At 42.7% G+C, this 20,470-nt stretch overlaps 1 protein-coding gene across 8 annotated transcripts; it reads left to right on the forward strand.

The window, feature by feature from the left end:
- Positions 1 to 3,188: 3,188 nt before the first annotated feature.
- On the forward strand, positions 3,189 to 20,178 carry LOC120826113 (uncharacterized). 8 transcript variants are annotated; one of them, XM_078081000.1, is made up of 3 exons: positions 12,092 to 12,782; positions 13,304 to 14,768; positions 19,202 to 20,178. In XM_078081000.1, the coding sequence occupies exons 1-3, from the start codon at positions 12,590 to 12,592 to the stop codon at positions 19,896 to 19,898; spliced, it is 2,355 nt and encodes a 784-aa protein (XP_077937126.1). In that variant the 5' UTR covers positions 12,092 to 12,589; the 3' UTR covers positions 19,899 to 20,178. The 8 variants fall into 8 exon arrangements, with proteins under 8 accessions (XP_040044022.2, XP_077937124.1, XP_077937121.1 ...); XM_040188088.2 differs by lacking the exons at positions 12,092 to 12,782; positions 13,304 to 14,768; positions 19,202 to 20,178 and adding exons at positions 3,189 to 3,949; positions 6,563 to 8,982; XM_078080998.1 differs by lacking the exons at positions 12,092 to 12,782; positions 13,304 to 14,768 and adding an exon at positions 3,457 to 3,949 and having other exon boundaries at positions 18,670 to 20,178.
- Positions 20,179 to 20,470: the final 292 nt, after the last annotated feature.

The following is a 20,470-nucleotide window of genomic DNA, read 5'->3' on the forward strand; positions in this document are numbered from 1 at the left end:
CTGTACCAAAGCCACGTCATCTGAGAGAAAACAGAATTGTCGCACATCAAAGTGGTCGCTAAACATCAATTGTGTGAACCGAGCCGGATCTGTGATCAGCTCGCATGCAGGCATATTATTGCGCATACTAAAACGGCCCCACAAAGAGTTTAGGAGGAGTTTGTTGCAGCTTCTCATGGCTTTGTTGACCCTGATTTTGTCAGGGTTTAATTGAATGCCTTCCTTTTCAAAATAGTCTTTGACATATTTCTCCTTGTCGTCGGGGGTTTGGACATGGCCGGGGTAGCCTGACGCTTCCTGTTTACGCTTCATGAATGTCTTCACATACCCGCTGAACAATGTGTCTGTTTTGTTGGGGAAATGCCAAACTTCATCAATGGACACAAGCCTGTATCCCGTTTCCACAGCCTTCTGCAGTTCAATTGACACCCAGACCCCCGCCAGCAGTCTGTCTCTGTCTCCGTGAGTGCACTCGCCACTCTGATTCAACTCCTCACACAAGGGGAACATGAGTTTGTCATGACATCTGTATGGTAGCACCGGGTGAAACAGCCCTCTGGGCGGTAGCACTGTGCACTTTAAGTCCAAAATACTTGTCAATAGACTCAAAATCCATCAGGATCACCTGAGGATGTCCAACGGGATACTGCTTTTTAGCCTGAACCGTCGGATAAAGACTGGTGAAGTCGTAGTACCTGATTTTTTCATCAGCACCGATCTTGTGGTACAGCTTCATAGCGTCTGTACGTCCCCCAAAGAGGGCCTTTCTAGGCTCTAGACGCTCACGCTTTTTGTAAGTAGCCATAAAAGCCTGTACAGCCCCGCTCGACCGTTTTAACGAAGACCACTCACACTCCCACATCACTACAACTCGCAGCCCGTGTTGTTTAAATAAATAAATAAAATGTATTTGTAAGTAGAGCTATGATAGCTTCACTGGATGCATTCTGAGCTATCAGGTATGGTTTTATGGAGCTGCCGTTGGCGTCCTGTGTTTGTCATGGACAAAATATGTTATAAAACAATTGCCTATGTATATATATATGATGTCACATACCTTGTAGAAGGTCTCTCAGACTGGACAACCGTTTGTATTTTTTTTGTTCACTGGAGGGGCATACAGGTCTGTTATTTAAACAAAAAAAAAAGTTCAACAACAATAATCAATAAAATACATAAAAAATATTTGATATTGTTCCAGTTGCCTGCAACCCCCGTTTGACAGCGACGTAGTCGTTGTTGGTTGACAACTGAGTGCAGCAATCTCCTTTTCCAGTTTATCAAGACTCACGTGTATAGGCGTCGAGCTGTCATCTATTTCTAAAAGGTGTAAATACCTATTAAAAATATATATACATATATCAAAACAAATATGAATCACTCGACATAGTACAATCGTTAAAGCTTTTTTTAAATGTATTTTATTTATACCAATGTGTGTGTGTGTGTGTGTGTGTGTATATATATATATATATATATATACTTATATATACTAGTATACTTACCACATATCTGGTCCATTGCTCCCCCTTGTAGTACATCTGGCTCTCAGTGGAAATGTCTTAAATGTGAGGATGCACCAGTCTGCCAGGGTGTCAAGAAGTGAACCGTGGCTGTATCTATATGGGAGACCCATAGCCCCCCGAATGCAACATCATTACCACCTAAGGATCCTGTCCCGTCCCCCCCCCCCCACCCCCCCCCCCCCCCGGGTCTCAGAGGTTCATCTGTTGATTAAAACTAAACAAACTGCTCACTGTTAACCACATAAGGGTTTGGGTGCTGAGTCACATTATGCGGCACGAAGTCGACACACTAAACCTTAAGATGCATGTTTTCCTGAGGGTTTTTCCTCTGTTAGGTTACAAAGTGTGTCCTGTTGGCTAAGAAGAAGACAGCCCCCTAGTTCATGCATTAAGCTGTTGATGGTGAATCTGAACAGAAGCACCAGTGTCTCACTGGTTTGTGGAGGGGCCTCTCATACCATTGAAGAGAAGAAGAAGAAGACGTTTGGGGGTTGGCACCGGCTGGTGTGCTGTGTCACATGATGCTGCACTAAGTCGACATATGTGTTCCTCGTTAAACCTTAAGATGCATGTTTTCCTGAGGGTTTTTCCTCTGTTAGGTTACAAAGTGTGTCCTGTTGGCTAAGAAGAAGACAGCCCCCTAGTTCATGCATTAAGCTGTTGATGGTGAATCTGAACAGAAGCACCAGTGTCTTACTGGTTTGTGGAGGGGCCTCTCATACCTTTGAAGAGAAGAAGAACCACACTGCGAGAGGCCTCTGCTGTTTCACTACGAATCCTGGAGCGTGAACCCGTGGATGAGTCCAAAAGGAAGGTTCGATCGCGGCGCCAAATAACACCTCTATATATATGATGAAACTCCTCCTACAGTTCAATTCAATTGTAAATAATAAAAAAGGATTATTTCGCATTTGTAGGACTCTGGTTCAAAGAAAAGCTGACGACACATGATGAAGGTTATTGAAAAATACAAAGTACTCAACCTTGGCAGGTGTTTGAGCAGACAGGAAGTCTCCAAAAACAATTGACACTGGACTCATCAGGGCCACTGTAGACTATGGAAGTATAGAACATCAAAGAGGAGAATAACATGATTGTAAATTATAGTATTGCTGACGTGAAATACGCCACAAATACGATAATGGAAAACGTTTTTCCCAGTGTAACAACAAGTACAAAGTGTAACAACAAGTACAAAGTGTAACAAGTACAAAGTGTAACAAGTACAAAGTGTAACAACAAGTACAAAGTGTAACAACAAGTACAAAGTGTAACAACAAGTACAAAGTGTAACAACAAGTACAAAGTGTAACAAGTACAAAGTGTAACAACAAGTACAAAGTGTAACAACAAGTACAAAGTGTAACAAGTACAAAGTGTAACAACAAGTACAAAGTGTAACAACAAGTACAAAGTGTTTCCAGATGTCCTCAACTGGGCTTTGTTGTTGAATATTTCTGTTACTAGTTCGGGAGAAGAGAATGATTTGTTTCAATGTTTGTCTGATAAAAACAGAGTCTTGATGAATGATCAAAGTTGTAAAAGTCCATTTATTGCTTAGAAGCAGGAGGTCAAATGCACCAGCACGTATTACAGTGCTCTGTGGAGATGGCGTCTCCGAGCAGTCAAAACGCTGAGGTTCAGATGAGGTAACAGACAGTAGACGACGACGACGACGACGACGACGACGACGACGACGACGACGACGACGACGACGACGACTACTACTACTACTACTACTACTACTACTACTACTACTACTACTACTACTACTACTACTACTACTACTACTACTACTACTACTACACTGACTTTGACTGTATCAAACCAACAAGCCCGAACCCTGTTTCCAGCCCTTTTGAATCAATCAATTCGGTCACGTGACTGTGCGCCGGAACGAAGCGTCGGACGTCACTGATCACGTGATCAGCAGCGAACGAACCGAGCACCGGTACGTTTGCTTCGCCTGCACTGGTTCATATTTTGACACGAGCTTCGAAGCAGGAGGGTCTCCATCAGTCCGGATCCGGATCCACCAGAGTCCGGATGAACCTCTGATGGACTTTCAGCTGCTCACCTTTTTTTCTGGATCTTGTTCCTCTGACTCATCGTCAAGCTATAGAGGTTAGCTTAGCACGCTAGCTGGAAGTTAGCGGCACGGTGCTAGTCCGAGTTTAACGGAGAACCAACGGTGTTTATCTGGAGGACACGTGTCTGAGATTCAGTGAAGATGTCCAACGTCCAAATGCTGAGATGTTTACTGAAGCAGCGAATCACCGAGGACGGCGAAGAGACATTTGGGCTGTTTGAAAGAACGATAGCAGAGTACGAGGAGGAAGCTTCTAGATTAAAAGAGGACAACGAGGGACTAAAGAAACGTCTGCGCGCTGTTTTCAACCCAGAAGTCCGCGTTCACAGAGCAGGTTGGTTCTCTCTCACTCTCCTCACTGACGTCAGTCTAATCGATATGTTTCCGCTTCAGTTCGGTGAAGTTGGCGAGTGATCGAACGGTCCGGATCCCCGGATCGATACGTGTCTGATAGCGTAGTGAGACGCAACACGCTACAGCCTCAGTGGATCCTCCGAGCCGGACTACACTCGCGTGTAGAATAGAGAACATGTTCTGACGTTAAAACATTTTCTGATTTATATTTTCCTAACCTTTTTTATAAATTATGTTCAAGGAGCAACCTGTACTTTCTGAAGTATTTTTGCAATGTGAATTTGCAGTTCTGTTTTAGAGTAAAAGGTTGGAAAATAAAGCTTTTTAATGCTGTTTATTCGATTAATCGATTATCAAAATAATCGTTAGTTGCAGCCCTAATAATAATAATAATAATATCATGCATTAACTGGATAGAAAAAAGAAAAAGCAACACTGCTGCGCACGTTAACCGAGGAAACGGAGAAAGGTGCACATTATGCTTAATATTTTAACTTTTTGAATATTTTAAATGTTTAACCTTATTCTCTTGTTTTATACTAACCCATAGCCTTATTCTACTAACCCATTGCATTAGCATTTCATTTTACTTTATTTCATTACTTGTGCACTGCTGTCTTGTTGTCTGCTGTCACGCACCAACCGCCAAGACAAATTCCTTGTATGTTTGACATATTTTGGCAATAAATGTTTCCTGATTCCTGATTCTTGGGTGCATTTTAATGTCATCGGCTTCTCCTTCAAACGTGTCTCCTCCTGGCTTGTCCCCTTCACATTGAGGTGTGACGCTGTAACCTGAAACCTCTCTGTCCATCTGTCCCTCACATTCCAATGCATTCAATGTAGATACGTTTGGCTTCATGCCTCAATGAGTGAATATCACAAAGCATACATAGTTTGTCTTCATCTTATAACTAGTACACTTTAATTACAACACATCATAAATGATCGCAGTTCATCACACTACATCATACGATCTATTACAGTTCGTGTGGTCCAATTCTCAAGACATTTGCCTCAATCGGCTGTCTTACATTCAAGTCAAGTCAAGTCATTTTATTTTGTATAGCCCAGAATCGCAAATTACAAATTTGCCTCAGAGGGCTTTACAGTCTGTACACATACAACATCCTCTGCCCCGAAACCCTCCATCGGCACAGGAAAAACTCCCCAAAAAATGAAAAAAACCCTTACAAGAGGGAAAAAAAGGGAAGAAACCTTAGGGAGAACGTCAGAGGAGGGATCCCACTCCCGGGATGGACAGACTACAATGATGCCATGTGTACAGAATGAACAATGTATAATACATGCAATTCCTGTGACGGAAATTATTCAAGTAATTGTGAGTAGTAAGCCAGGCGCACAGCAGGACCACTGCAGGGACCACCACCATCAGATAGAACCACCATCCACAGAATCCTGTGGGGAGGGAGAGCACAGAGATTTTAGGAGAGGGTAATGTTGGTTTACGAGTACAGTAATATGATTAATATCTAAAATAATGATGATGATGATGGCAGCAGGCGTCAGCATGGCCACGGTAGGTGTCAGGACCAGGGTCCCGAAGGAACCACGATCTACGGAGACCTGATAGGGGCGAAAGCACAAAAAAAAAAAAAAAAAATCACTTGCTCATCTACTACCTGACAGGAGAAAAAACCCTCTTTGGGGATACAATTGAGAGAAATCCATAAAGGACGGCAACTGGTTCTATCTGATGGTGGTTCTGTCTGATGGTGGTTGTCCCTGCAGTGGTCCTGTCGTACACTTGGCTTACTACTCGCATTTATTTGAATCATCTGTTATAGGAATTGAATGTATTTTACATTGTTCATTCTGTACACATGTATCATTGTAGTCTGTCCATCCCGGGAGAGGGATCCTCCTCTGACGTTCTCACTGAGCTTTCTTCCCTTTTTTTCCCCATTGAAGGGTTTTCGTCTGCCGATGTGAGGATTTCGGGACAGCAGGGCTCCAGACTTAACTTTTCTTACTAGGAGCACAGTGGCCCCTAAACTTTAGGGGCGCAAGGAGAAAATCTAGGGCTGCACACTAAAAATCAACTTGCAAAGTTGTCCCATCATTTTTACTGTATTACTGATAAATAATTTGACAATGTAAACTCTTATTAACTTGTGCAATAGTTTTAATAACATACACCAGTTATACGGCTTAAAAATACAAAATTAATATTTATGCTCTACTGACAACAACAGATCAAGTCGTAGACATAACTTGTGCATTAACACTTCCTACAAATAATCACCCCTTGGTGAGGGATAAGGTGCCTGTGTTTGTGTTTCTGACTGCCGTTGTGTTTGATCAGCGGGTCGTGTTTTAATTGTGTAGTTGCATGTGTACAGACTGTAACGCCCTCTGATGCAGATTTGTAAATTGCGAATTTGGGCTGTACAAAGTGAAATTAATTGAATTGATAAAACTACTTTGAATAAAAGCACGCAATACACTATTTCTTTGTGTATTATTGAACTATGCGCATAATTCAATTAATTGCAGTTAATCACAGAACGTTATGCAATTAATTTAGTTAAATTTTTTTGTCTCTCAGCAATAATTGTATCACTATCCACAGACCTCCACCAGCTGTTTGTGCTTAAAGAAGAGCAGCAGGAGGACCTAAAGCCCCCCCACATCAAGGAGGACCAGGGGGCCCCAGAGCTCCCCCACATTAAGGAGGAGCAGCTTCAATGGCTGGAGGAGGCTGACACAAAGGTCTCAGTCATTCCTGTGAAGAGTGTAGATGATGAAGAGGAAGCTCAGTCCTCACAGCTTCATCAGAGACAAACTGAACCAATGGAGACAGAAGGTGATGGAGAGGACTGTGGAGGACCAGAACCAGACAGGAACTCTGGTCGAGATGGTCCTCCAGAACCAGATACTGAGGAGGAGACTGGAGACTCATCTGAACCTGAGACTGACGACAGTGTTGATTGGAATGAGACCAGAGAACCTCACTCAGGTTCAAACTCCAATGATAAAGGTTCAAAATGTAGAACAAGTGATCAACCGTTAATCTGTTCTGAATGTACGAAAGCATTTGATTGCATTAAAAAGCTGAAGAGACACATGATGACCCATACATCAGAGAATCTTCTCAGCTGCCAAGAGTGTGGTAAATCTTTCAATAACCGTGGAGACCTGAGGGTTCACAGGAGATGTCACACAGGGGAGAAACCTTATAGCTGCTCAGAGTGTGGTAAGTGTTTCACTGCGATTGGAAGTCTGAAGACTCACATGAGATGTCACACAGGGGAGAAACCTTATAGCTGCTCAGAGTGTGGTGAACGTTTCACTCAAGGTGGAAGTCTAACGACTCACATGAGACGTCACACAGGGGAGAAACCTTTCAGCTGCTCAGAATGTGGCAAGTGTTTCACTCAAAGCGGAAGTCTGAAGACTCACATGAGATGTCACACAGGGGAGAAACCTTTCAGCTGCTTAGAGTGTGGTAAATGTTTCACTATAAGTGGAAGTCTAAAGAGTCACATGAGAAGTCACACAGGGGAGAAACCTTTCAGCTGCTTAGAGTGTGGTAAATGTTTCTCCTCAAGTGACAGGCTAAAGATTCACAACAGATATCACAAAGGTGAGAAACCATTCAAATGCCTACATTGTGGTAAATGTTTCACTTCAGGTCAGAAACTGAAGGAACACATCAGATGTCACACAGGGGAGAAACCATATAGCTGCTCAGAATGTGGTAAATTTTTCACGAATAGTGGACATCTGAAGACACATCTGAAGACACACATGAGACCTCACACAGGGGAGAAAACCTGCAAACGCTGCGGCAAATGCTTTACTGACATTGTAATTCTGAGGATGCATCGATGTCCAGCATTCCACATGAAAACTCACACAGATGAGAATCCCGTTTAGCGCCTTAACTCAATCAGCCCCATCTCTTGGTTACATCACTGTTGCCCACGTACGTTAATACCCCCAGCACAACAATGAAGACAGATATTTGCAGCTACTTTTCCATGTTCACAATTACAAAACAACTGTAGAGACTTCCTCCCTGGGATTCAGTCTCAATGAGGCGATCCTCTTGTTCACTGGGGTAAAACTCATGCAGAGACGGCTCATGGATACCCCCACACCTGTCTGGATCCTGCCCCTCTCCAAGGGCTTGGTTCCTGAAGTAGCAACAGCATGAAGTTAAGCCATATTATATCTAGCTGATGGAGCTCAACCTCCTGCACAGGCTCAGATTTCTTCCCCCCGAGAGGTGGTATTGCTTGTCCCTAGAGCCAGCCTGTGAAGCCTGTGGTCAGTTAATCCCCAGAGCACGTCTTTGAACTGTGTGAGGAAGCCAGAAGAGTATCCGGAGAGAACCCACGCAGACACAGGGAGAACATGCGGACGCCACACAGAAAGGCCACTAGGTGGAGTTGAACCCCGGACCTTCTTGCTGTGAGGCGACAGTGCTAACCACCGCCCTGCCCTGCCTGCCCAGCCCGCCCAGCCCATAGAGCACCTGCTCCAAATAGATTTTATGGGTTTTGGGACTAAATACCTCATTTCCAGGCAACAAGAACCTCACCAGCAATCTTCATTCCCTGTTCAGCCGGTGTGAGAGATTGGAGTGAGAAAAGATACTGTTGTGATCTTCGCAATAATACATCTTTGATGTTCAAGTTTTGGCGTATCAGTGTTAACAGCGTCTTCATTTCCCTCCAGCCTAATTTGTACGATGACCGGGGCGATTTTGTGGCACTGTTTACCGTTGAAATACAAGTTTGACTGATTTTAATGTTCCATTTGTTATTTTATCAACATTTTACTGCATAGATTTATGTGAACCATCTTGTGTTAATTCTATTTTTTTCATGTTAAAGTGCAGAATTGCAGAAAAATACCAGAAGGCCTTTAATGTTTTCCTGGATTGGCTTCTTGTTTTTAACGATTTTTAGGAAATGTCTTTTTTTTGTTGTATTTTATTTTGTCTTTTGCGGTTGTGAATAAATGTTGAAAAACATTTAATTGAAAGTTGTCTTAAGCTGTTCCTTAACCACACGGATCACAAATGGAAAAGACTAAATGCTAAAATAAGGCATAAATTATGAACTCTAAAATGTATTTAACTAAAATATTTGAGGTCTTTGAAAGTTGCCCCACCAAGGTGCAGCAGAACCTACAATGAAGGTATAATTATTATTATTTTTTACTTTTTAATATTTAAAATTTTTAACTTTATTCCCTTGTTTTATACTAACCCATAGCCTTATTCTACTAACCCATTGCATTAGCATTTCATTTTACTTTATTTTATTACTTGTGCACTGCTGTCTTGTCTGTCTACTGTCGCGCACTAACCGCCAAGACAAATTCCTTGTATGTTTGGCATATTTGGTAATAAATGTTTCCTGATTCCTGAAAAATGGTGCATGATAAAACGAGAAAGCAACTGATCACAAACCACTGTACTAGTTTCCAGGGACGTGATTCTCACCTGGTAAAGTGAATGTTACAGGTGGTCTGGGGAATGGGAGGAGTCAGATGGTTAACTTTGGTCGGGTGAGCAGTGGCGTTACAAGAGAATACGCGTTGGATCAAGGGACTTGATTTCATTATAAAATTATATAGAACTATACGTAAGACGGGATACAGGGCAATATTTATTAAAGAAAACGAAAGGTACAGGCAAATTCAAACAAATGAATTGGAAGTTTTTGTAAATGAGGTGTGGGGAAAGAGCAATTAAAAATAACACATTTCTATAATCCAAATTGTTACGTTCCTCAATTAAAGTCTAGGGACCTGGAGAGTAACAAATGAAAATAAACCGACAAATCAAAACAATGATTAACTGCCAGCACATTGGCAAACACAAAAAACCATCACGCACACACTGCAGTGTGTGCCATCAAATCCAAGATCTCTTCTGCTACCTGGAGAGAGAGAGAACACAGTACACACCCGTAACACATGCAATAAATCTATAAAAAGATAAATTGGAAGTAATTTTGATCACTAGAGAGGGAACATTATTTGGGGTGGAGATGTTAATGCACATTGCACTTTATGGGGGCAGATTTGGAACATGATTAGGAAGATGTCTGGCCGGAGGAAAGGAACATATCCAGTTGTGAAAGATGGAGAAAGAGATGTAGCAGGGAGCAAAGAGAAAGCAGAGCTAACAGCAGAGACACTGGCCGTGGTTCACAGCTGTGGCAATCTGTCCAAGGAGGAGAGATTGCAAAGGGAACACACTACACAAGAAAGCAAAGAAGCATTGCAGGAAGAAGAAAGCAATCATACTCTGGATGTGTTATTCTCATTAACCAAATGAACAGGTCACTCAGGAGAACACCAGCTCCAGGAAATGACCAAATTCATTGTTGCATGATAAAATCTCTTAATAAGAAAAGTAAAGACATTTTGTTAGCCTTGTGTAACACAGCGTGGGAAAAGAAATACCTTCCCTGTCAGTGGAAAGGAGCTGTGGTTGTTTCTATAAGCAAACCAAACAAAGATGGGCCTATAGCCCTGACATCACTATTAAATGGAAAAGGGGAAGAAATATAGAATACATTGTTAAAAAATGCGAGAGGAAATTAAGAAAATAGATTTTGGAATGGGGATTCAGGTTACCTGTGACAAAGTATCTTTTAATTGGGAGACAAAACAAGATCTGGAGTCAATTTAACTGTAAGGGGAAATAATAAAAAAGGATTATTTCGCATTTGCATCAGGAATCAGGCTATGGGTTAGTATAAAACAAGGGAATAAAGTTAAAAAAATTTAAATATTAAAAAGTTAAAAAGAAAAATATTAAGCATAAAGTGCACTAACGAACAAGTAACAGACAAGAGACAAAGTGACAAGTGACAAAGTGATGAATTACAGTTAAAGTGGCATGTGCAGTATGAGGGGGAGTGACCGGTGGAGTGTTATAGTCAGTCAGTGGGGGACCGGCTCTGTTGATGAGCCCGACTGCCGACGGGAAGAAACTTAAAAGGACTCTGGTTCAAAGAAAAGCTAACGACACATGATGAAGGTTATTGAAAAATACAAAGTACTCAGCCTTGGCAGGTGCTTGAGCAGACAGGAAGTCTCCAAAAACAATTGACACTGGACTCATCAGGGCCACTGTAGACTATGGAAGTATAGAACATCAAAGAGGAGAATAACATGATTGTAAATTATAGTATTGCTGACGTGAAATACGACACAAATACGATAATGGAAAACGTTTTTCCCAGTGTAACAACAAGTACAAAGTGTAACAACAAGTACAAAGTGTAACAACAAGTACAAAGTGTAACAACAAGTACAAAGTGTAACAACAAGTACAAAGTGTAACAACAAGTACAAAGTGCAACAACAAGTACAAAGTGTAACAACAAGTACAAACCGTAATGTTCTTCCTGCTGTTAGTCGGTTGTTCTTCTGGCCTGCAGGCCGACAGAACTGCAAACGCAGCGCTGATACTTGACCTGTGATCTGACAGATGAATCTACCAGAACGAGAGAAGTCGTTTGGCTGGATTTTTCCAGATGTCCTCAACTGGGCTTTGTTGTTGAATATTTCTGTTACTAGTTCGGGAGAAGAGAATGATTTGTTTCAATGTTTGTCTGATAAAAACAGAGTCTTGATGAATGATCAAAGTTGTAAAAGTCCATTTATTGCTTAGAAGCAGGTCAAATGCACCAGCACGTATTACAGTGCTCTCTGGAGATGGCGTCTCCGAGCAGTCAAAACGCTGAGGTTCAGATGAGGTAACAGACAGTTCCTTTGTTCCAGCCTTTGTGTTCTAACATCTTTTACCATTACTGCTTCCAATTGTGATCACGTTGGTTTGTTCTTCTTTCAAAAAGAAGTAGAGAGGACAGATGAAGGAATGGAAGTATAATTAAATCCGAAAGAAAGTTGGAGAAATGAGAGAAACTAGCAGAAGGGAAAAAGAGGAGGACGTCATCACTACAATGAGGTTTAGACACACAGGTCTGAGAAACACACAAAGAACACTGAGGAAACACCCGACAGGTACCTGCAGTGAACAGGAAACAATAGAACACGTCATCATCCATTGTCCACAACACAATCATTACAGGGAAAGACTCAGAGACGTCTAGAGAAAGTAAAGGTTAGGTTTGAACTCACACAACTTCATTCACAACATATACTTTATAGGGGCTTATTTAAATAACAAGCAAAGACAACACTGATACATAAAACATACAGAAACAGTAGCACCGTCATTTCAGTCCACACTCCTTTTAAGAAGGTGGCGCTAATGCGCAGCAGGACGCTGCTCTCCAACCGCCAATAAAAGACAGAAGAAGAAGAAGGACCCGGATGTCGGTCTCAGAGCAACATGGCGCCGATCGGCCGCAGCGTCGTGTTGATCAAGTATCAGTTGTCTCCATCAGTCCGGATCCGGATCCACCAGAATCTCTGCACGTCCGGATGAACCTCTGATGGACTTTCAGCCGCTCACCCTTTTTTCTGGATCTTGTTCCTCTGACTCATCATCAAGCTATTGAGGTTAGCTTAGCACGCTAGCTGGAAGTTAGCAGCACGGTGCTAGTCCGAGTTTAACGGAGAACCAACGGTGTTTATCTGGAGGACACGTGTCTGAGATTCAGTGAAGATGCCCAACGTCCAAATGCTGAGATGTTTACTGAAGCAGCGAATCACCGAGGACGCCGAAGAGACATTTGGGCTGTTTGAAAGAACGATAGCAGAGTACGAGGAGGAAGCTTCTAGATTAAAAGAGGACAACGAGGGACTAAAGAAACGTCTGCGAGCTGTTTTCAATCCAGAAGTCTGCGTTCACAGAGCAGGTTGGTTCTCTCTCACTCTCCTCACTGACATCAGAAAGTGATTATTACTTTAAAGCGTCTGCACATGTCTCTCACTACGGCCTACGAGTTAAAGTCCATCAGCAGTGTTGGATTTAGAGCGCTTGATTTGCAGACTCAGGATTCACACGTATGCTGCATGTATTATTCTACCATTATCATACGTGAAGTGAACGTTGTAAAGGGACGGCACGTTTTGCTGTACAGCACATTTCAACACGGGGACCTCTCGGTGGTGCTTATCTTTTCTTATTTAGCACAACACTAGAGCAACACGCTTTTGTCTACACCTGTTATAGAGCATGTTGATGCATGATATCTAGTGGCCCACAAAGGATACAGGACGTGGTGGACTGTTTGCAAAGTATAATCACCTGCCACGCTGCAGCCGGTTAACCACTGACTAGCAGATGCTTTGTCCGACGACCCCAGGCATTCTCTGCGTTTGTAGCCGTCTACATTATTATTATTATTATTATTATATACATCATTATTCTCCACAGACCTCCGGCAGATGTCCGTGGTTAAAGAGGAGCAGCAGGAGGGGAGCTCTAGTCTAGACCAGGATGACCCAGAGTCCCCCCTTATCAAAGAAGAGCTGCTTCAAGGGCTGGACGAGGCTGACATGAAGGTCTCATTCACTCTTGTGAAAAATGAAGATAATGAAGAGAAAGCTCAGTCCTCACAGCTTCATCAGAGACAAACTGAACAGATGGAGACAGAAGGTGATGCAGAGGACTGTGGAGGACCAGAACCAGACAGGAACCCGGGTCCAGATGGTCCTCCAGAACCAGATACTGATGACGAAACTGGAGACTCATCTGGACCAGATACTGACGACATTGATGATTGGAATGAGACCAGACAACCTCAGGCAGGTTTAAACTCTCCTAATAATGATAACGGTTCCGTCAGTGAGTCAAGATGTAGAACAAGTGAGAAACATTTGATCTGTTCTGAATGTAAGAAAACATGTCGTTGCATTAAAAAGCTGAAGAGACACATGATGAGCCACGCATCAGAGAAACCTTTCAGCTGCTCAGAGTGTGGTAACTGTTTCACTGCAAGGGGAAATCTAAAGACTCACATGAGATGTCACACAGGGGAGAAACCTTTCAGCTGCTCGGAGTGTGGTAACTGTTTCGCTCAAAAAGGAAATCTGAAGAAACACATGAGATGTCACACAGGGGAGAAACCTTTCAGCTGCTCACAGTGTGGTAAATGTTTCACTGCAAGCGGAAGTCTAAAGAATTACATGAGATGTCACACAGGGGAGAAACCTTTCAGCTGCTCACAGTGTGGTAACTGTTTCGCTCAAAACGAACACCTGAAGATACATATGAGGTGTCACACAGGGGAGAAACCTTTCAGCTGCTCACAGTGTGGTAAATGTTTCACTGCAAGCGGAAGTCTAAAGACTCACATGAGATGTCACACAGGGGAGAAACCTTTCAGCTGCTCACAGTGTGGTAAACGTTTCCCTGCAAGCGGAAGTCTAAAGACTCACATGAGATGTCACACAGGGGAGAAACCTTTCAGCTGCTCACAGTGTGGTAAATGTTTCACTGCAAGCGGAAGTCTAAAGACTCACATGAGATGTCACACAGGGGAGAAACCTTTCAGCTGCTCACAGTGTGGTAAACGTTTCCCTGCAAGCGGACGTCTGAAGACTCACATGAGATGTCACACAGGGGAGAAACCTTTCAGCTGCACAGAGTGTGGTAAATGTTTCACTCTAAATGAAAATCTGAAGGTACACATGAGATGTCACACAGGGGAGAAACCTTTCAGCTGCACAGAGTGTGGTAAATGTTTCACTCGAAGTGATAATCTGAAGGTACACATGAGATGTCACACAGGGCAGAAACCTTTCAGCTGCACAGAGTGTGGTAAATGTTTTACTCTAAGTGAAAATCTGAAGGTACACATGAGATGTCACACAGGGGAGAAACCTTTCAGCTGTGCAGAGTGTGGTAAATCTTTCAGACATGGTGGAACACTGAGGAAGCATCAATGTCGAACTGTAAAAGTCCACATGCAAACTCACACAGATGAGAATCCTCTTTAGCCCCTTTACCCAATCAGCACCCTCTCTTGGTTACATCATTGTTGCCCATGTGAGTTTTGACATGGAAACTCATCCACGGAGGCTCTCACCTCCCTGGCTGATGGAGCTCAACCTCCTGCAAAGGTTCAGGTTTCTCCTCCCCGAGAAGTGGTATTGCTTTTCACTAGAGCCAGTCTGTGAAGCCTGAGGTTGTCACACAAGCTGCATATCTCTTTGAGTGGTGCGCCCAAAGAGCGGCTGCTCCAAATACATCTTACAGTTTTTTTCTAGTCAAACCAAATACCTCATGTCTAGTAGTGCTGCAACAACGGAGCGATGAAACTCATTTTATTATCGATTTGTTGTGTTGGGCGATTATTTCGTCCCTCAATGAGTTAATGTTAAAGTACGGACTTGTAGAAAAATACCAGAAGGCCTTTAATGTTTTTATGCCTTAAGATCTTTTTTTTGAATATTGTTTAAACGTTTTTTTTAGGGAATTTGTTGTTAGGATTTAGGTTGGATGTTCTTATCACAATGAAGGTAGAAATGCTGCATGATATAACAATAAAGCAACTGATCACAAACCACTACTTATTTCCAGGGACGTGATTCTGACCTGGTGAAGTGAATGTTACAGGTGGTCTGGGTTGTGGGACGAGTCAGATGGTTAACTTTTGGTCAGGTGAGCATTACATTTGAAGTGTTGGATCAGGGGACTTCATTATAGAAGTGTGTGCAATATTTATTAAAGAAAACAAAAGGTACAGTAAATTCAAACGACAAAATAATTGGAAGTTATAGCTATAATTAATGCAATAATCTATAAAAAGACAAATTGGAAGTCATTTTGATCACTAGAGAGGGAACATTATTTGGGGTGGAGATGTTAATGCACATAGCACTTTATGGGGGCAGATTTGGAACATGATTAGGAAGATGTCTGGCCGGAGGAAAGGAACATATCCAGTTGTGAAAGATGGAGAAAGAGATGTAGCAGGGAGCAAAGAGAAAGCAGAGCTAACAGCAGAGACACTGGCCGTGGTTCACAGCTGTGGCAATCTGTCCAAGGAGGAGAGATTGCAAAGGGAACACACTACACAAGAAAGCAAAGAAGCACTGCAGGAAGAAGAAAGCAATCATACTCTGGATGTGTTATTCTCATTAACCAAATGAACAGGTCACTCAGGAGAACACCAGCTCCAGGAAATGACCAAATTCATTGTTGCATGATAAAATCTCTTAATAAGAAAAGTAAAGACATTTTGTTAGCCTTGTGTAACACAGCGTGGGAAAAGAAATACCTTCCCTGTCAGTGGAAAGGAGCTGTGGTTGTTTCTATATGCAAACCAAACAAAGATGGGCCTATAGCCCTGACATCACTATTAAATGGAAAAGGGGAAGAAATATAGAATACATTGTTAAAAAATGCGAGACGAAATTAAGAAAATAGATTTTGGAATGGGGATTCAGGTTACCTGTGACAAAGTATCTTTTAATTGGGAGACAAAACAAGATCTGGAGTCAATTCAACTGTAAGGGGAAATAATAAAAAAGGACTATTTCACATTTGTAGGACTCTGGTTCAAAGAAAGGCTGACGACACATGATGAAGGTTATTGAAAAATACAAAGTACTCAACCTTGGCAGGTGCTTGAGCAGACAGGAAGTCTCCAAAAACAATTGACACTGGACTCATCAGGGCCACTGTAGACTATGGAAGTATAGAACATCAAAGAGGAGAATAACATGATTGTAAATTATAGTATTGCTGACGTGAAATACGACACAAATACGATAATGGAAAACGTTTTTCCCAGTGTAACAAGTACAAAGTGTAACAACAAGTACAAACCGTAATGTTCTTCCTGCTGTTAGTCGGTTGTTCTTCTGGCCTGCAGGCCGACAGAACTGCAAACGCAGCGCTGATACTTGACCTGTGATCTGACAGATGAATCCACCAGAACGAGAGAAGTCGTTTGGCTGGATTTTTCCAGATGTCCTCAACTGGGCTTTGTTGTTGAATATTTCTGTTACTAGTTCGGGAGAAGAGAATGATTTGTTTCAATGTTTGTCTGATAAAAACAGAGTCTTGATGAATGATCAAAGTTGTAAAAGTCCATTTATTGCTTAGAAGCAGGTCAAATGCACCAGCACGTATTACAGTGCTCTGTGGAGATGGCGTCTCCGAGCAGTCAAAACGCTGAGGTTCAGATGAGGTAACAGACAGTTCCTTTGTTCCAGCCTTTGTGTTCTAACATATTTTACCATTACTGCTTCCAATTGTGATCACGTTGGTTTGTTCTTCTTTCAAAAAGAAGTAGAGAGGACAGATGAAGGAATGGAAGTATAATTAAATCCGAAAGAAAGTTGGAGAAATGAGAGAAACTAGCAGAAGGGAAAAAGAGGAGGACGTCATCACTACAATGAGGTTTAGACACACAGGTCTGAGAAACACACAAAGAACACTGAGGAAACACCCGACAGGTACCTGCAGTGAACAGGAAACAATAGAACACGTCATCATCCATTGTCCACAACACAATCATTACAGGAAAAGACTCAGAGACGTCTAGAGAAAGTAAAGGTTAGGTTTGAACTCACACAACTTCATTCACAACATATACCTTATAGGGGCTTATTTAAATAACAAGCAAAGACAACACTGATACATAAAACATACAGAAACAGTAGCACCGTCATTTCAGTCCACACTCCTTTTAAGAAGGTGGCGCTAATGCGCAGCAGGACGCTGCTCTCCAACCGCCAATAAAAGACAGAAGAAGAAGAAGGTCCCGGATGTCGATCTCAGAGCAACATGGCGCCGATCGGCCGCAGCATCAGCAGCGTGTCTCCGTCGTGTTGATCAAGTATCAGTTGTCTCCATCAGTCCGGATCCGGATCCACCAGAGTCTCTGCACGTCCGGATGAACCTCTGATGGACTTTCAGCTGCTCACCTTTTTTTCTGGATCTTTTTCCTCTGACTCATCATCAAGCTATTGAGGTTAGCTTAGCACGCTAGCCGGAAGTTAGCAGCACGGTGCTAGTCCGAGTTTAACGGAGAACCAACGGTGTTTATCTGGAGGACACGTGTCTGAGATTCAGTGAAGATGTCCAACGTCCAAATGCTGAGATGTTTACTGAAGCAGCGAATCACCGAGGACGGCGAAGAGACATTTGGGCTGTTTGAAAGAACGATAGCAGAGTACGAGGAGGAAGCTTCTAGATTAAAAGAGGACAACGAGGGACTAAAGACACGTCTGCGCGCTGTTTGCAACCCAGAAGTCCGCGTTCAAAGAGCAGGTTGGTTCTCTCTCACTCTCCTCACTGACATCAGAAAGTGATTATTACTTTAAAGCGTCTGCACATGTCTCTCACTACGGCCTACGAGTTAAAGTCCATCAGCAGTGTTGGATTTAGTGCGCTTGATTTGCAGACTCAGGATTCACAGGTATGCTGCATGTATTATTCTACCATTATCATACGTGAAGTGAACGTTGTAAAGGGACGGCACGTTTTTCTGTACAGCATATTTCAACACCGGGACCTCTCGGTGGTGCTTATCTTTTCTTATTTAGCACAACACTAGAGCAACACGCTTTTGTCTACACCTGTTATAGAGCATGTTGATGCATGATATCTAGTGGCCCACAAAGGATACAGGACGTGGTGGACTGTTTGCAAAGTATAATCACCTGCCACGCTGCAGCCGGTTAACCACTGACTAGCAGATGCTTTGTCCGACGACCCCAGGCATTCTCTGCGTTTGTAGCCGTCTACATTATTATTATTATTATTATATACATCATTATTCTCCACAGACCTCCTGCAGATGTTCGTGGTTAAAGAGGAGCAGCAGGAGGGGAGCTCTAGTCTAGACCAGGATTACCCAGAGTCCCCCCTTATCAAAGAAGAGCTGCTTCAAGGGCTGGACGAGGCTGACATGAAGGTCTCATTCACTCTTGTGAAAAATGAAGATGATGAAGAGGAAGCTCAGTCCTCACAGCTTCATCAGAGACAAACTGAACAGATGGAGACAGAAGGTGATGCAGAGGACTGTGGAGGACCAGAACCAGACAGGATCCCGGGTCCAGATGGTCCTCCAGAACCAGATACTGATGACGAAACTGAGGACTCATCTGAACCAGATACTGACGACATTGATGATTGGAATGAGGCCAGAGAACCTCAGACAGGTTTAAACTCTCCTAATAATGATAACGGTTCCGTCAGTGAGTCAAGATGTAGAACAAGTGAGAAACCTTTGATCTGTTCTGAATGTAAGAAAACATGTCGTTGCATTAAAGAGCTGAAGAGACACATGATGAGCCACACATCAGAGAAACCTTTCAGCTGCTCGGAGTGTGGTAAATGTTTCACTGCAAGCGGAAGTCTAAAGACTCACATGAGATGTCACACAGGGGAGAAACCTTTCAGCTGCTCGGAGTGTGGTAAATATTTCTCTCAAAAAGGAAATCTGAATAAACACATGCAATGTCACACAGGGGAGAAACCTTTCAGCTGCAAACAGTGTGGTAAATGTTTCACTCTAAGTGGACATCTGAAGACACACATGAGATGTCACACAGGGGAGAAACCTTTCAGCTGCTCGGAGTGTGGTAAATATTTCTCTCAAAAAGGAAATCTGAATAAACACATGCAATGTCACACAGGGGAGAAACCTTTCAGCTGCTCACGGTGTGGTAAATGTTTCACTGCAAGCGGAAGTCTAAAGACTCACATGAGATGTCACACAGGGGAGAAACCTTTCAGCTGTGCAGAGTGTGGTAACTGTTTCGCTCAAAACGAACACCTGAAAAAACATATGAGGTGTCACACAGGGGAGAAACCTTTCAGCTGCTCACAGTGTGGTAAATGTTTCACTACAAGCGGAAGTCTAAAGACTCACATGAGATGTCACACAGGGGAGAAACCTTTCAGCTGTGCAGAGTGTGGTAAATCTTTCACACATGGTGGAACACTGAGGAAGCATCAATGTCGAACACTACAAGTCCACATGCAAACTCACACAGATGAGAATCCTCTTTAGCCCCTTTACCCAATCAGCACCCTCTCTTGGTTACATCATTGTTGCCCATGTGAGTTTTGACATGGAAACTCGTCCACGGAGGCTCTCACCTCCCTGGCTGATGGAGCTCAACCTCCTGCAAAGGTTCAGGTTTCTCCTCCCCGAGAAGTGGTATTGCTTTTCACTAGAGCCAGTCTGTGAAGCCTGAGGTTGTCACACAAGCTGCATATCTCTTTGAGTGGTGCGCCCATAGAGCGGCTGCTCCAACTACATCTTACAGTTTTTTTCTAGTCGAACCAAATACCTCATGTCTAGTAGTGCTGCAACAACGGAGCGATGCAACTAATTTCATTATCGATTTGTTGATTATTTCGTCCCTCAATGAGATAATGTTAAAGTACGGACTTGTAGAAAAATACCAGAAGGCCTTTAATGTTTTTATGCCTTAAGATCTTTTTTTTGAATATTGTTTAAACGTTTTTTTTAGGGAATTTGTTGTTAGGATTTAGGTTGGATGTTCTTATCACAATGAAGGTAGAAATGCTGCATGATATAACAATAAAGCAACTGATCACAAACCACTACTTATTTCC

Source organism: Gasterosteus aculeatus, chromosome 10 (genome assembly GCF_964276395.1).
Source record: "Gasterosteus aculeatus chromosome 10, fGasAcu3.hap1.1, whole genome shotgun sequence".
In the NCBI taxonomy this organism is placed as follows: Eukaryota; Metazoa; Chordata; class Actinopteri; order Perciformes; family Gasterosteidae; genus Gasterosteus; species Gasterosteus aculeatus.

What these genes read in the sequence shown, in the direction of transcription:
- LOC120826113 (XM_078081000.1), top strand. Translation starts at nt 12,590, where the DNA reads ATGCCCAACGTCCAAATGCTGAGATGTTTACTGAAGCAGCGAATCACC. An exon ending in AGTCTGCGTTCACAGAGCAG is followed by an intron (nt 12,783 to 13,303) that starts GTTGGTTCTCTC and finishes TATTCTCCACAG; the next exon opens with ACCTCCGGCAGATGTCCGTG. An exon ending in AAACCTTTCAGCTGTGCAGA is followed by an intron (nt 14,769 to 19,201) that starts GTGTGGTAAATC and finishes GAAACCTTTCAG; the next exon opens with CTGCTCGGAGTGTGGTAAAT.